This window comes from Hemibagrus wyckioides, linkage group LG28 (assembly GCF_019097595.1).
Source record: "Hemibagrus wyckioides isolate EC202008001 linkage group LG28, SWU_Hwy_1.0, whole genome shotgun sequence".
In the NCBI taxonomy this organism is placed as follows: Eukaryota; Metazoa; Chordata; class Actinopteri; order Siluriformes; family Bagridae; genus Hemibagrus; species Hemibagrus wyckioides.
In genome coordinates, this window is record NC_080737.1 from 9,658,566 (window position 1) to 9,675,374 (window position 16,809).

The 16,809-nt window shown below is 38.7% G+C and overlaps 2 protein-coding genes across 3 annotated transcripts in view; one reads left to right on the plus strand and one right to left on the minus strand.

The window, feature by feature from the left end:
* The window catches only part of arhgef28a (Rho guanine nucleotide exchange factor (GEF) 28a), a 78,714-nt gene extending 71,345 nt beyond the window's left edge, over positions 1-7,369 (minus strand). Inside the window, exon 1 of the mRNA XM_058382678.1 lies at positions 7,211-7,369. The gene's annotated coding sequence lies outside the window, so the exon portion shown is untranslated. The remainder of the gene's footprint in view (positions 1-7,210) is intronic.
* Positions 7,370-10,054: 2,685 nt separating this feature from the next.
* Positions 10,055-15,576, plus strand: ankra2 (ankyrin repeat, family A (RFXANK-like), 2). Of its 2 annotated transcripts, none has more exons than XM_058383482.1 (9): positions 10,055-10,417; positions 10,618-10,930; positions 11,228-11,386; positions 12,060-12,125; positions 12,233-12,330; positions 12,942-13,067; positions 13,503-13,569; positions 13,663-13,743; positions 15,207-15,576. In XM_058383482.1, the coding sequence occupies exons 2-9, from the start codon at positions 10,684-10,686 to the stop codon at positions 15,260-15,262; spliced, it is 900 nt and encodes a 299-aa protein (XP_058239465.1). In that variant the 5' UTR covers positions 10,055-10,417; positions 10,618-10,683; the 3' UTR covers positions 15,263-15,576. The 2 variants fall into 2 exon arrangements, with proteins under 2 accessions (XP_058239465.1, XP_058239464.1); XM_058383481.1 differs by having other exon boundaries at positions 10,678-10,930.
* Positions 15,577-16,809: the final 1,233 nt, after the last annotated feature.

Genomic DNA, 16,809 nt, shown 5'->3' on the forward strand with positions numbered 1-16,809 from the left:
TGTGCAAATTATTAAATTTGCCAAAGAACACATTTAGACAACCGATAGAAACTGAAAATGGAAAAGCTGTTGACTGACATTAAGGTGTGTGCCTTGAAACAATGTTGTTGCTGTTGTTGTTGTTGCTGTTGATTAGCTAGCTTTTACTCACAAGGAAGAACCGGAGCAGTAATGTTAGGTGTTTCTCACGAATTAAAATATATAAAATCACTGACTATCAGGTACTTAATAACTAGCAAACTGACCCAAAATGAACTATCTTGTGCTTTTTTCCTAAATGATGCTGTTTTACATTCAACTACATTTACATTTCTGACATTTAGAGCGACTTAGATACAACTGAGTGATTGAGGGTTAAGGGCCTTGCTCAGGGGCCCAACAATGGCAGCCTGGTGGATCTGGGATTTGAACTTACAACCTTCCAATCCCAACACTTTAACCCCTAAGCTAACACATCCTCCCTACATCACTACATCTTTACCAAGAGAAGAATCTCTTCATTATTGTACAGTACAAAAACAAAATGACGCGGTTGATTTTCATCGGTTTGACCGTCACTTCTGTATGGTTATATAAGGAATAGCATTCTTACACACGTATCCTGTGTAGCTAGCTGAGCCATTATAAAAATCATAAGCAGCTAGTCACTAAAGGAAATTTCTTTCCCTTAAACTTCTTTCCCTGGCACACTCCTTCAGCCAAATCACACTGAAGATCTGCTTACATCTCGCTCTGTTCTTTACACAATAATGATAACATCTGCAAATTTTTAGATCTATCATAGCATCAGAGCCAAGATTTCCTGAGGTAATACGTGTTTATACATAGAATTTCATCATACTGTTGCGGAAAAATCATTTGTCTACCATTCAGTGTGTAATAAATTAAAAAAAAAAAACAACAACATAGATAAACAATTCAATTTATGTTTAGCACTTTAAAGAATGGATATTGTCTCAAAGCAGTTTTACAGAGGTATAGAAACCAATTTAAATTAAAGATACTATTTTATCCTTAATGACCAAGCTTGTGGCGTTGGTGCCAAGGAAAAACTCCCTGTGATTATATGAGGAAAAGACACCTTAAGAGGAACCAGGGTCAGAAGGGAACCCATCCTCATTTGGGTGGAACTGGACAGTAAATAATGTAAGTGTAACTAAATAATGTCCTTTCTACAACAGCAATCAAGGGCTTATGAGGAACTATTAGGTCACTGTAGTTTCTGAGTTCATTATAGGCACTAATTCCTTGCTGTCGCAAGCTGACAGATATAACGGCAGATCCATGATGGTGTGAAAGTCTCCAGATATCCTGATACTATCCTGATAAAAGTCTATTGTGCAATTTACCTTGATCTCATTCGAGGCTAGAATAAAAATACTAGCAGAGGGAATGATGTTTTCAGACATGTATTTGATTAAATACTCTTGATCATATGTACAGGAATCTTGTGGAGGATTGTAGGTTTAACAAAGCTGAATATATCTGGAGTACTTAACCAAAATACCTAACAAAAAAACTAAATAAAATGTTTTGATGAAGTGAGTGTATTGTGTCTGATTGACAGAAAAATTGAGTCAGAAAGAGCTCAGAGGTGAGAGAGAGAGAGAGAGAGAGAGAGAGAGAACAAGGCACGCTTTAACCCCCATCCCCCATCTACCACCACCACCACCTTCCTTCTCCCGACTCCCACCCAAGTATATTTTACGTCTGGGGGGAAACACTGCAATGATTCAGCTGAAACTTCGAGGAAGATGAAATTGAATATTTTGCCTATAAACTGTGGGCAATGTTGACAATAAATCTTTTTTAATTTTACTCCACTCATCAGATCTGACAGAAATGTAAAACACATGTTCCACTTTTATCCTGTGATTATTCCAAGAACTGCTCTGAAGTTTACCATGTGAGACAAGAGTCTATCCTGAGGAATTACTGAGGCTTGATCGATTATTCTTCTGTTTGTTTCTTGTTGTATCCAGCGCACTCACTTGGGGAGGATCTGTGAACGAGTGGAGGGATTATCAGAGCTTTTATGATAAAGTGAAGAACAGTCTGGAATCAAAGCATATGAACACACCTTAACCACCAGTCAGTCAAACTTCACACACACACACACCATCAAAGAACCAAGTCAGTAAAAATAAACACACACACACACCATCAAAGAACCAAGTCAGTAAAAATAAACACACACAGAGACTCGTACACACATACAGACACACAGACAGACAGACATATATACACCATAGCCATCAAGCAACCAAAGTAACACACACACACACACACACACACACACACAGAGAGAGACAGACACACACACACAGAGACAGACACACAGATACAGACACACACACACACAGACAGTCAGACACACACACAGATACAGACACACACACAGAGACAGACACACACACACAGAGACAGACAGAGACACACACAGAGACAGACAGACACACACAGAGACAGACAGAGACACACACAGAGACAGACAGACACACACAGAGACAGACAGAGACACACACACAGACAGACAGAGACACACACACAGACAGACAGAGACACACACACAGACAGACAGAGACACACACACACAGACAGACAGAGACACACACACAGACAGACAGAGACACACACACAGACAGACAGAGACACACACACAGACAGACAGAGACACACACACACACACAGAGACAGACACACACACACACACACAGAGACAGACACACACAGAGACAGACAGACACACACACACACACACACAGACACACACACACACACACAGACAGACACACACACACACACAGAGACAGACACACACACACACACACACAGACAGACACACACACACACACACACACACACAGAGACAGACATACACACACACACACACACAGAGACAGACACACACACACACACACACACACACACACACACAGAGACAGACACACACACACACACACACACACAGAGACAGACTTTGTGGGTACTGCATTGGGGGGGCTCTGAAGAAACAGAGTAAGGCGTGATGCGAATGAGACACACTGAGTGAGCCATGACAGATTAAAGTGAATCTGACCAAACTTTGCCCAGACATTTAAATTCCACATGTGTAAGCACAAGGATGCAGACACCCACCACATTGAGTTAGGGGGAAAAAAACATTTGGGAGACCACACCTTTCTCCGAGTTAACTTCCTATAAACAGCCATTTCTCCCTCACTACCCAGAACTCTACAGTGGAAGACATGGCCTCCTGGTAGAAAGCAGAAGCTGTCCAGAACTCCAGAAAACCAAGTTCCCCAGAGCATTCAGATGAAGACATCTGCTCTCACATGATTATAAGAAAGCAAAGAAACTCACTAGACTTTGTAGAAGGGACACAATATAGTGACATTACCACAATGCAAACATCAGCTTAACGTCTTCCAAGAAATAAGTAAACAAATAAATAAAAGATGTTGCAGACTGCTTCAGTTAAGGCCAGTAACAGCATTACCCAATTAAAACTAATCGACCTGCTATCAAAAAAATTCCCTGCTTGCAAATCTCAGGTTACGGAATTAAACTGACTGAACAGTTAACTTTTAATGTTTAACCATGGTGATTAGCTCGTGGCTATAAATAAGACGTATCAGTTTGCAGAGGTTTTATTGTGTTTCTCACTGGCACTTTATGTTAGCACTTTAACGCCTCAGATGAGACATCAGTTTGGAAGTGTAGCATAAACACATGCTTCTTCGTTTGTTTGTCATTGAAAGTTCTGATTTAATTCGTCATCGACATTCAGGTTCTTGACTATAATATGGAACTCAAGACATTCTGAGTTATTATGTGACGTGATTATGTGTAGAGGTCGTGGCAAACGGAGCCTCTGTCAAAGATGAGCACAAGAAGTCTCCTGATTATCTAAAAGAAAAAAACATGGGAATCTATTTCTTAAGCTTCAGTGCAGGCTAACTCTGAAGGTATTCAGGCATATATGTATTTTTGGTCCTAAATGATGAGTGGCTGCTGCGCATTTCAAACCAACAGTAACTTATTTTCTGAAAGAGATCAATCGTTTATAATTGGATGTTTGTGGTGGTGTATGGAGGAGACACATGTTTTACTGTAATTAAGGACTGCACTGTGAAAATTCATTTTTGCACAGTTAGACTGAATAAGATTCCACACACCTCCAGCCTAGGCTATATCTTTTATACTTCAGCTATGGAAAATGTGACAAATTTAAGTATTTGGAAATTCTGGAAACTTAGTGGTTAATCAGTTAGACTACTGATTAGAAGGTTGTGAGTTCAAATTCTAGGACCACCAAGCTGCCACTGCTGGGCCCTTGAGCAAGGCCCTTAACTCTCAACTTCTCAGGTGTATAAAATGAGATAAATGTAAGTGGCTCTAGATAAGGGCATTTGCCGAATACAGTAAAATGTCAGCGTGTATAAGAAGGAAAATAATAAGTCAAGACATTTTCTTATTAGGTAAATGGCAAAAATGTCAAACACACACAAATATTAGTCATGCTGCATTTTGACTTTAAAGGGGCATAGCGAATAGCAAGAGAACTGATTCCTCATGTTCGAACATCACGTCTCTGGGACACTCATGGAACTAGCAACAAGAACTCATGGAGTGTTGATGCATATCGTTTTTAGAGATTACAAAAAGGTAGCTGAATTTCAGACCTCTTATGTAGGAGTATGACTTTAGCCGCCTTGACAGTAATGCTAAAACACTCTGCATCAGTAATACAAAGAGAATTAAGCTATAATCCTCTAAAATGAATCATATGATACATTATAAAATTGGATCAATCCTCCTCAAGTCATTAGACAATTTTTCAGAGCATAAATTGGCAAATATCCAAATGAGGGCCTTTTATTTTAGAATTTAAAGATCTCTAAAGCACTCGTTATTACAGGGCCATGCTCCCTTTGTAAATCTTCCATATCTCAGTGACTAATGTTGCCTTCATGCGCTCTCGGAATGATCCTACTTCCCACTTCCTAAGTGGTAATTACGAGTATGTCATGTTCACATGCATTCACATGCATTGAAGAACATGAAATATGAATGAAACCTGGTTCATTCATACTACTTTTTCATGTTTTAGGTTTGACACCATAACACATAACACACAGTTAGCCAGCTTGTTCAGGATAATGGAAGTTTTGGTCAAAGCTATATTAATCATGTAAAAAAGTGCAGTTACAATTTAGAAAAATAAACAAAACCAGTTATTCAGTACAAAAACTGCAATCTCCTTCACCACATTGAAAGGCTTGGGAACTCGAGTATCAAATCCCAGTTTCCCAAGTTTCCCCAGTAGTAATTACGTGATGCGCAACTTCCTAGTGGGAAACTCATATTTATCATAATTCCGCATGTGAAGACAGCACAACATGACTGAAATTTTACAGACTATTTATTGGGAATATTGACATTATTTCAAGAAAGTATGAAGGCATGACGAGTAAAAAGTTGCATCACATGGACCGACTTTTTTTTTTTTTTTTTTTTTTTTAATATTTTCAGTAATCCATATCATTGTATCATCCATAGCAGAAATACGTTAAGGCCACTAATGACAACAGCATTAAACAGTCATATTAAGGAAAAGAATAAAAAGAAAAAAAATCTGCCCTGATTAATTTGTAGATTTGGATGGGAATGGGTGTTCTGTATTCTATTTTATCTTTTATAGCTGAAGAAAATTTGCAGTCATCCATATGAATATCCTAAGAAATACAAAATGGTGAAAAAGAACAAAAATACAACATCCACCAACAAATCAGCTCCAGAATCACTAAACAAATCACAAACATGTCTAATGTGTTTCAGGATGGAGATTTCCCACAAATACAAAATTAAAGCCACAAGCACAACTGTGTTATTTAAATGACATTAGTATTGGAAATCTGCAATGTCTGAAACTCAGGAATCAGTATTATAAGCCATAGTGAGGAAGTGGTCTATCGTTAATAAGAAACCATCGTCTGAATTATTTTCATTCTCTTGTTTTAGTACACTTACATAACAAATAACCACAGCCTATATATTACCTGTTTTTTTTTTGTTGTTGTTTTTACAATTAACAGTAAGCAGTACAGAAAAACAGAACACTTCTAAATGTCCTTCATCCTGGGACCTTTTTGTCAGGCCACACAATTTGGATAAAACCCAGCCTCTGCCACAGGGAAGGAGGAAGTGAAATCTCTCCTAATAATCAGGACACAGCAGCCAGTGTTTGCTCATCTGGCACGCTCCAGTCTGTCTATAGCAGCCTACAGCAAGTGACCTTAAGTGTGTTTGGTTTACAAAAGACAGGCTACAAATTATACCTAAATACAAAACCATTTGAAATGAGACTACGACTAAGAGCTCTTAAAAATGCACTTTTCTAAGGTGCTATAAAGAGTTGCACACTATGCGTAATTCACTCTCCAAGTGCAATGAAGAGGCAACTCTGCAGCTATTAGGCAGTCTACATATCTAGAGCAACTAATCTTAATCTTCAATTATCTGCCATGGTTATGCCAACTAATCCCTTTTCTCACATCAAAGTAAGATTTGTTCGAGAAAAATCCTCTTAAACTAATCAAAAGAATATCATCAGGACCTGCCATAATGGTAGATGCACGCGCAAACCCAATTGCAAATGACAGGAGAGACTTCTTCCACTGGATGGCTAGAAATTTGCGAAATTTGGAAAAGCCACACGCATATGATCATGAAATTTAATTCTAAATTGAATCGCGTTCAATGAAAAAAACAATAAGAAAGTATGTGAATAGAATAACAACAGGTGGCCTGCGCACGAGACCAGCTCGCGCCTTCACCAACCGACGTCACGAGCGCTTATTTATTTCATATTATTACACTTACGCCTGGAGACTAAATGAACACATCAGGTTTGGAAATTGACAGCGACAAAATAAACACCCTTAATTCCGAGTGATCACTCAAAAGATGCAATAGTAAATAAATAAAGAAAGAAAAACTACAAGTAAACACGCGTGTCAGTTACCATGGTTGCCGCTTGTCAACCATCAGACAGCTTTCAGTGGCGTTTGTGTAGGCGAGCTCATTAACGAGAACAATTCCAGGTGTCCTCACCTCAACCGACAACACCATGAGAAGGGCTTTACTTTCACACTGTTTCAATGGCAAGTTACTATTTCAGCAGATGAGATCCACAAAACAAACTCACCTCAATGCAGAAAACGTCGGGAAAGTTCAAAAGAAAATGCAGCAAGAAGGACTTGATGGTTACTGAAAAGTAGCTTCATGCACATTTCAATCAGACAGATGATATTCCTGGTAGCCGCTTTGTGGCTGCTCCACTGTTTGCTGCTCCTGTTTCGGTAACACCGGGAATAAACCCCGCCCCCGGTGAGTCGGTGTGATTTGACCACGCCCCCCGTAACACCAGGCGCAGTCGCCACGCCCCTTTGAAACACCAGGCCAAGTGTCCCACAGAGGGCGAGAGTCAAAACAAGTCACCTATCTGATATTGTGAAGGCTATCAGCAGGAGCAGACTGCCTTAAATACAAAATCCACCCAGCAATTATATTAATAATCTGTACGTGATCTTTTTGTGATTGTGATTCATGGTTCCTTTCATGACCCACAATGCCAATTATAGTGGCCACAGAGAGAATTTTACTCTACCTGAATAGACCGGTGCAGCAGCGCTTTCACAGTGAGTGGGTTGACACATTGTCAACCTGAGGATGAATTAAGTTCATTTTTAAATTGTCTTTATTTGCCACATATACATTACTGCACACTGAAATTCTTTCTTCGCGTATCCCATCCTTGGGGGTTTGGGGTAACAGCACAGGGTCATCCATGATACAGCACCCCCTGAAGCAGGGTGCTTGCTCAAGGTCCCGATGGTGGCAGCTTGGCAGCGCTCGAGCTCTGCGAAGAATTTAAACTTTTTTCTATCATCATTATGGTTGTCATCTTGTAAATTGTTTGTTATCTCAGTTACACATGATATAGGTGGAGTAACAAGTATGATGGGTTGAAGCACAAAGGAATAATTATTTTTACTTTTTTTCTCATGCAAGTCTCTGTAACTAGCTACAATAAGAACTACACATCAGTTAGTTGTTAAATAGTGTTTTCATCTCAGAGAAAAGTGTTTTCATCTCAGAGATAGTTGCAGGAAGGGTCCTTCATTTATAATTCACTGGTTTATAAAAACATGTAAAAATCAACATTATCAACATTGTAAAGGTTTCACTGTATGCCCATATTGTGAAAATCACTAAACTGAATAATGCTTGTGTCAGAAGATAATGTGCACATTCATATGCTAGTTCATATACTGCTGGGTTTGACACTGTATAACTCCCAATAATTGGCACCATGTGGACATGCCCAAAACCACATAAACAGAAACTATTTAGCTGAACCTTTAGCACTGTCTTCTTTGCACGCATTGTTTGCATTTTGGGCTTTTGAAAGTGAAGCAAACTCTGTAGCCTAGTCAGTAGTGTATAGTTTCTGACAGGTTTTGGGTGTTTGGGTTTTTAACCCTTCCAGTCATAGCTGTAGATGACAGCAGAGTGTGCCAAATTGGCCAAAAGTAGGAACAGGATTTGAATGAGATCATTTCCCAGTCACTTAAAACAATCTGATTTAAAAGATTACCTATTATTTCTCAAAATACCTCAAATCAATGGAGCTACATTGAAGTCACATTGAAGTGTACAAGTTCATTGAGTCAAAGCCATGATTCAACTTCCAAGAGGGTCGCTCAAAAAGCACACACAGGTTTGAGTAAACAAAAATACATTTAGAAACTAAACAGGAAACTGGAGGGAAGCCAGAGAGAGTGCCCACCCTTCCTGTTTGCTCCTCAGAGAACTGGGCCATTTCCAAGGACTTCAGATCCCAGAAATCTACTCAAAGCTCCACTGGTGGAGAAATGGCTGTGAATAATTGTGATATGTTAACAGTGCACCATCTAGAGGTGCCTTAAGGAAAGACCGAATCAGAAGATCTAGTTGTACAAGTGAAGTTGTTAGGAGACTTAAAAAACTACAACAAAACAGTGATGTAATGGATATTATGAATATGTAGATGTATTTACAAACAGCCTAAATTTTTTAAATATCTCTTTAAGAATTGAATGCAATCCATCTTAAGGGAGAAATACAATCACACCAGTGAAAAAATATTAAACAGAATGCCCAAAACTGTAATTCTTTTAATTAATGTAAACATTGCACAGTGAAAAGCAAAATCTTTATTGCATTACTCTTGTAATTGATCTAATTTTTCTGTATTTTGTTATATTTTTATATATATGACTGACCATTTTGTGTGTTATCACTCGCAATTTATTTTATTATTAGCAAATTTACTAACCTATTTGCATATTTCAGTATTTCAAAAACTGCTGGTACATAACAATCACTACAATTTACCCTGGATGGTAAGAAAACACTATGTTGATGAGAGAGCTCAGATCTGGTATCTGAGGGTACAGCAGGCAGGCTTGTGTAGATGGTAGGGTCATGAATTTATTGACCCAACCTGCCTTGTGTCAACAGGTCAAGCTGTGTAATGGTGTGGGGAATGTTTACATGACACACTTCACACATATGTAACATTTATTGATCATTTGATTGTCACAGCCTTCAGTCTGAGAGTTGAAGGGTAGGGGTGGGGTTACTGGTCATTGACATTAGATGGACATGGATATATTCTTTCCATTTTTAAATAGTTTGAATATGTTTTAATAGTGGAGAGCTTTTAGAAATTTGGGATTGGCAGAGCCTGTTTGCACTTTGACCACTAGAAGCCAGTAGTGTACACTTGAAGCCTGGAAAGGGACCATTTTGTGAACACATTCGTTTGGTAAAGCTTTAACCCTCCTCATAACACCTTTTCTGTGTATCATCATGTGACATTTACTGCTCCTCGCTAGAGGAAAGACAGCACCAGGTGCATCCTAAGCCTCGTCATCTTTCAGGCGCCCCGATTCACAACACGCATGCGCATAACCCTCCCTCAAACGTGCCTACTGCGCGTGTTAATGTAGTACGCATGCGCATTGCGGATTAATCTCTGTCTAGCTAGCTCTAAGCGTTTGAAATGGTTGTACGGATAAATAACCGAGTGTACGGTATTTGGTGGTTAACCCAGCCATTCATTTAGATACACAGATATATAATCCCATTTTAAGGAAAACGTCTTATCTGAAAGAGTTAAGGTTAAAATGTAAATGTACCTAGCTAGTTAGCTTAGCAGCAGAGACAGCTATGTAGAAGAGAACAGAGCTAAACGCTGTCAGGAGCTCCAGCTGATTCAGCTGCTTTTGTTTCAGAAACAACGTTTACTAAGAGGTCCTTTAGAAAGATCACAGTTTCTGACAGGAGCATCTTTTTGAGAATGAATTAGGTATGTCCTTTTCACACAGAAACCTTTCTCTGGGGACTGGCTGATGTCAGGCTCACTATTGTTGCCTGTTTCACTGAGATGATGTTTTAATCTTCCATCAACAACACAACTACTCTCATGCATGCTTTTTTAATTTTTTCTTATACTGAATCCTATTGCTATTGCGTGTTTAAGAAATTATTCACTGCGTATTATCACAGTATTTATCACCCAAGGCTGATTATTTGCTGCACATCATCAGAAGTTGATCTGATCCATAGGACCACATGGCATCAGAAGAGATGGAGGGCATGTGCCCTCTGCCAGAGATGACGACCATCAAGGTGGAGCCTGCTGTAACTATTGAGGATGCCAGCTCCCAGAATGTGGCCATGGGCCCCAAATTCATCTTGCCAAACCGCTTTGACATGAACGTGTGCTCACGCTTTGTGAAGTCTCTGAATGAGGAAGACAGTAAAAACATCCAAGACCAAGTGAACTCTGACCTGGAGGTAGCGTCAGTCTTGTTTAAAGGTAAGACAGATGAAGCGTAAGAGCCAAATAGTACCCACTATATCTATGTTTAAGTCATCCAGATCATTTTGACAAAGTGACTTGTGCCACCTGTGTAAAGAATTGTGGCAGGATACAAAGTATAGAACTGAGAGTTTGAAGGTTAAAGAGCTGCAGCTGCTGCACTAGTATATTTTGATTATTCTTCAGAAACCATCTTGCCTTAAAAGATGCACAATTTTATCCACTACAGATCTGATAGCAGAATATTCATTAATCCATCGTTTTGTTTAATGGATAATGTCTTTCTCTTTCCAGCGGAATGCAACATTCAGACCTCACCGTCTCCTGGGATCCAGGTTAGACACGTATACACACCTTCCACCACCAAGCACTTCTCGCCGATCAAGCAGTCCACCACACTTACCAATAAGCACCGCGGCAATGAGGTCTCGTCCACTCCGCTGCTTGTTCACTGTGAGCCCAACAAATTTTTTTTTTTTTTTTTTTCCAGATTAATCACAAACTGGAGCTCTACTATTTTCCAGCATACATTTTTCACCCGGATAAACCAACTTGTCTTCGTAAAAAATATTATTTTGTTGTTTATTTAGTATTGCCTTCACATAACAGATGTTTACATATAGTCCACAAAACAAAATAACTGAATTTATACTAATGAACCAGTTCAAAAGTATACATACGCTTGATTCTTAATGCAGTTTGTTGTTACCTGGATAATCAATAATTGTTTTTAGGTTTTGTGATGAGTCCCTTGTTTGTCCTGAGCAGTTAAACTGCCCACAGAAAAATCTTCAAGTCCTTCACATTATTTGGTTTACCAGCATCTTCTGAATATTTGAACCATTTCCAAGTGTGCCTATATGATGTTGACATTCATCTTTTCACACTGAGGTCAAGTGAGGGACTACACAACTTTTACGATATATTAAGAGTCAAGGGGGGGTGTAAACTTTTGAACAGGATCATCAGCATAAATTGCTATTTTTTTCATCAGGGATACATATATCTCATCTAGTTTTCGATGGGCAGAACAAAAAGGAAAAAAAAGATCTCATCAAAATAATAATTTACACTGATTATCCTGTTCAAAAGTTTAATTTTGTTTGTCTGCTGTTGATTTTTCCAGCTCTGTCCATTCACCAGCTTGCAGCACAAGGTGAAATGATCTACTTGGCCAGCCGAATAGAACAAGGTAAGGCTCTGTAATCATATAAAATGAGTCATATTTTGCAATATGTCTTGACAGATTTGTGCTATAATGATTTACACTGGTTTGGATTTTGTCTCTCTGCCAATCAGAGGCAGCAATAAACCTGCAGGATGAAGAGGGCTTCACACCACTAATGTGGGCTGCAGCTCATGGTCAGATTGCTGTGGTGGAGTTTCTGCTCCAGAGTGTGAGTGTTGTTAACATTATTCATCAAAGCTGCATACGGTTTAATCTGATCATAAACTCAAGCATATGTATTCTACCATCAGCTACCTCATTCAGTTTTGCCTATGAGATCAAACACGTATTTGATCAGATTAAGTACATTTGAGCCGATTTTTAATTAAATCTGGCCTACACTATATGGTCAAATGTATCTGACCATCAAAATCACATGAAGGTCCTCCACACCACTCCCCAACCTATTGCCAGAAAGTTGGATGCACACAGTAATGTCTTTGTATGCTTTAAACTTCCATTTCTTTTCACTGGAAATAAGACATATTCAAGCATAACAGTGCTCCTGTGTGCAAAGCAAGGTCCATGAAGACTTTTGCTGATGTTACTTGGTGTCCTAAACAGAGTCCTGACCTCAACCCTAATAAACACCTTTTAGCTGAACTGGAATGCCAACTGTGCCCCAGACCTACTCACCCAACACCTCACTAAAGTGCCAAAATCTACTGGAAGGTTTTCCCAGAAGAGTGGAAGCTCTTCATACAGAAAAAGGAGACTAGAAAAGAATGCTCAGAAAAAATATGGGTGTGTTTTGGCTGTATGTGTGTGTTTCTTTTTCAGGGTGCAGACCCCCACATTTTGGCTAAAGGAAGAGAAAGTGCATTATCACTGGCCTGCAGTAAAGGGTACACAGATATCGTCAGAATGCTCATTGACTGTGGTGTGAATGTCAATGAATATGACTGGGTAAGAAATTACACACAAAAAAGTTCGATTAAAGTGCTTTGTGCTTCTTCCCATATTTTACTTCTGCAATGCCTTCAAACTTGAATTATACCAAAGGAGAAAGTGATAATAGCTGTCTAAGATAACCACACACATAACTTTCATTCAGCTGCCCACTAAAGTCATACTATCTGCTATGTCTTGTGTCTGTAACTCACTGTAAGAATTGGGTGCAGGTTAAGGCCGATATTTTACAGAATGCTGATTTATATATGTTATTTATGAATTAGCTTAAACCTAATGTATGAACAAACACAAAAGCATCTTTGATTGACTGCAGGCAGGGAATCACTTACAGCCAAACTATTCCATTACATTAATAGCTGTAACATAAGAGAGTTGTAGTGCTGTTATTATAACATTCATTAACTATAACCATGTTTATGCTTGTCTCAGAATGGAGGAGCTCCTATACTCTATGCAGTGCACGGGAACCATGTCCGCTGCGTGGAGCTACTATTGGGTAAGTGGACAAAGCTTGTATCATTATATATGCTAGGGTTTGAACACAATTTGAAGTGGCTGTGCAGTAACTAATGTTTCATCTTTTGAACAGAGAACGGAGCTGACCCGACCATGGAGTCTGACTCGGGCTTCAATGCTATGGACATGGCAGTAGCAATGGGCCATAGACATGGTAAGGACAGTTTCAGTCTGCCAGCTTGGGCATTTGTTGATAAATGTCTGTCACATTTATGTCCATAATTTACTACCAATAGGTGTCACTTGTCAAGCTGGATACGAACAAATATATTAGTTTGTACGGATATATTCATATCATTTGCAGGAGCATTTACACAAGACATTTGAACTATAATAAATCTTGCATGACTGGCTTACAGTCCTATAAATCATGCTTAGTTACTGCACTTATATACACAAATTATGCTCTATATATTTAAGTTTAAATGGTGTATGTATTTCACTTACACACAGAATTTTCAAGCCGAATTACATTAAAGGTAATAACAAAATTTAATATGAAAAAACAAAAGTTATAGCAAAAAAAGATGATTAAATTCAATTAAAAAGAAATGCATCTGCATAAAATAAGGATGTCTCAGGTGGTGTATAAGTGTCTTCCATTTTCCTCAGCATCTGCTTTTAATGATGTGTAACGCTTATATATGAGACACTTGTGGCAATGACTACACACTGTTTAGGTGAGCAAAATTATTGAAACAGATAGTAAATTAAAGTAAATAACACTCGATGTTTGGTTACATAACCTGTGAATGCAAACACGGGACATATATCAAGCCGGTGACCTACTGACATTACCAAACTCACCAAATAGGTGAAATGCAAAACATTCACAATCCATAAAATAGTAAGGGTGTCTCCTGTGCACAGCCTACTTCATGTCACCCCACAGGTTTTCAGTTGGATTCAGGTCTGTCTACTGGCTAGATCATTCACAAACATTGATCTTTCAGTGTGCAGACTTTTTTATATCCATTGTAACTAAATACATTGTTTGCCCTAATGTGGTTTGAAAATGTACCTCTATTATTACATAATTTCAATGAAATTCGTGATCCCAACCCGTGTCACCCAGAAGAAGATGGGGTTCCTTTCCTTCCTCATGTCACCTCAGCTGGCTTGTTCATCAACGATATAATAACTACATCCAGATTTTTGTAAAGCTGCTTTGTGAAAAGCCGTTTGCTAAAAGCACTATAGAAATAAAAAATTTAACTGAATGATTATTAAATTCCGATTACATTTCTAGAGTGCATCTGATTATTGCTGTATGTTCTAGGAAGCACAATGCCCTTTAATTAACCAAGCAAAACAATTACTTATATGCTCTTGAGCTATTTAGGCACTGTAGATCAGTGGTATCAAGTGTTATCCATAATGATCTGGTGTGGGTGCAGGTTTATTTATTCCAGTCAAACTGGAGCTGCACCAGATTCCACCAGTTTAATCAGTTGATCTTTACTTTCAGTAGATTCGGGTGTGGCTTCTGCTTTATTGGGTGGCTTACTAGATAGTGCCACCCAGAGCGGCACTGTCCAGTAAGCTGTGATGAAAAATCGACTAAATCTCACGCTATACCCGAACGTGACCCCTTTTGTATTTGTGCTGCGTTTTCAGTTCAGCAGGTGATGGAAGCACATCTACTGAAGCTGCTGCAAGGAATCAAAGAGTGACTGCAACTAGTGAAGACAAACCGCAGGAGAAAAAGGGCACAAAAAGGAGACTGATTATTGCTGTGAAGATCAGTTAGAGAAACCTGATGAACTTTGTGCATGTTTACATTAGTTTGAAGTTACTGAAGCTAATTTAATCTTCCATTTCTCTCTTTTTTTAAGCTACATGTTAAAGTGTGAAGTTGTGTACTGTGGATATTTATTCAGTGTTTTGGTCACTGTGTGATATGGTAGTGTGTGTGCGTGTGTGTTCTCTATCAAGGATTTTCAATGAAATAACTGTTCTACAATAAAGTTGGACAGCCAAAATTGCAGACTGCCCTATACTAATTGTACAAGAATTGATATTTAATTTATAGAACGTACTTTTTTATTCCATAAATAAGGTTTCATGTAAGCCAATGAAGTAACATGAATCTGTACAAAGAATATTAATCTTGAGAAAAATGAAGGCTCCTGGATGAATAATTAAATTGTGAAACCTGTTGTGTCAACACAACACATAAGCTACTTAAGTCAAGTGTATGAATCAATGCAATGACAAGTAATACACATAACCATAGGGTTGTTTCATTAGTAACTCGGTGATATGGGAATTTTTATCCAGGCTCCTTATATTATAAGCCACTTTTTATCTCAGGTTTTCAACAAAGTGACAAATGTTTTAAACTAACCATATCTTGTGTTGTGGATTTTAAAAACTATGTGACATGCTCTTGCTCATGGTCTGAGACCATTTCCAAGTATGTTACTAAAAAATGGATGATGGGCATTTTAACCTGACATACTCTATTTGGCCAAAGGTTTGTGGACACCTGATCACATCCACACATGGTTCTTCTCCAAACTGTCTGAAGTGCAGAACTGTTGAGAATCTTTGTATATTATAGCATTACAATTTTTCTTCACTGGCCCTTGGAACCAAACCTGTTCCAGCATGACAGTGCCCTGTACACAAAACCAACTCCAAGAAGCTTACCCATAGTTTGCCACGGTTGAAGTAAAAGAACCTGAGTGGCCTGTACAAAGCCCTGACCTCAGCCCCACTGAACACCTTTGGGATGAACTAGTAACGCTGACTGGAAGCCAGTCCTCCTCACGCAATCACCACATCACCTCACCAACACTTTTGTGGCTGAATGAACACAAATTCCCCCAGTGATGCTTTCATGGAAAGATTTCTCAGAAGAGTGGAGGTTATTCTAACAGCAAAGAGACTAAATCTAGATATGAGCATGATGGTCAGCTGTTCACAAACTAGTAAAACTATTGGTTGTTGGACAACATGCTTTTTTAAATTAATGTGTACCAGATCTTTTTTTTTTTTATAGAACCTGCAACAAAATACACAACTCAACTCAAATGAGGCACAGATGTGGGTAAAGATAGGTGGGTTCTATCTGGAGTAAGGGTCAAGTAAACTTGGCAAACACCCCATTACACTGTACTATTTTCAGCCTGTTATTGCTTTTACAGACAAAAATCACTCATTGTATAAGTTTGATCTGTTATAGAATTTTTAAAAGAATTTTAGATTTTTGTGCTGC

Coding starts and splice junctions, on each gene's coding strand:
- ankra2 (XM_058383482.1), top strand. CDS start 10,684: ATGGCATCAGAAGAGATGGAGGGCATGTGCCCTCTGCCAGAGATGACG. Junction 13,068..13,502: donor ATGTCAATGAATATGACTGG/GTAAGAAATTAC, acceptor TGCTTGTCTCAG/AATGGAGGAGCTCCTATACT. Junction 13,570..13,662: donor CTGCGTGGAGCTACTATTGG/GTAAGTGGACAA, acceptor TCTTTTGAACAG/AGAACGGAGCTGACCCGACC.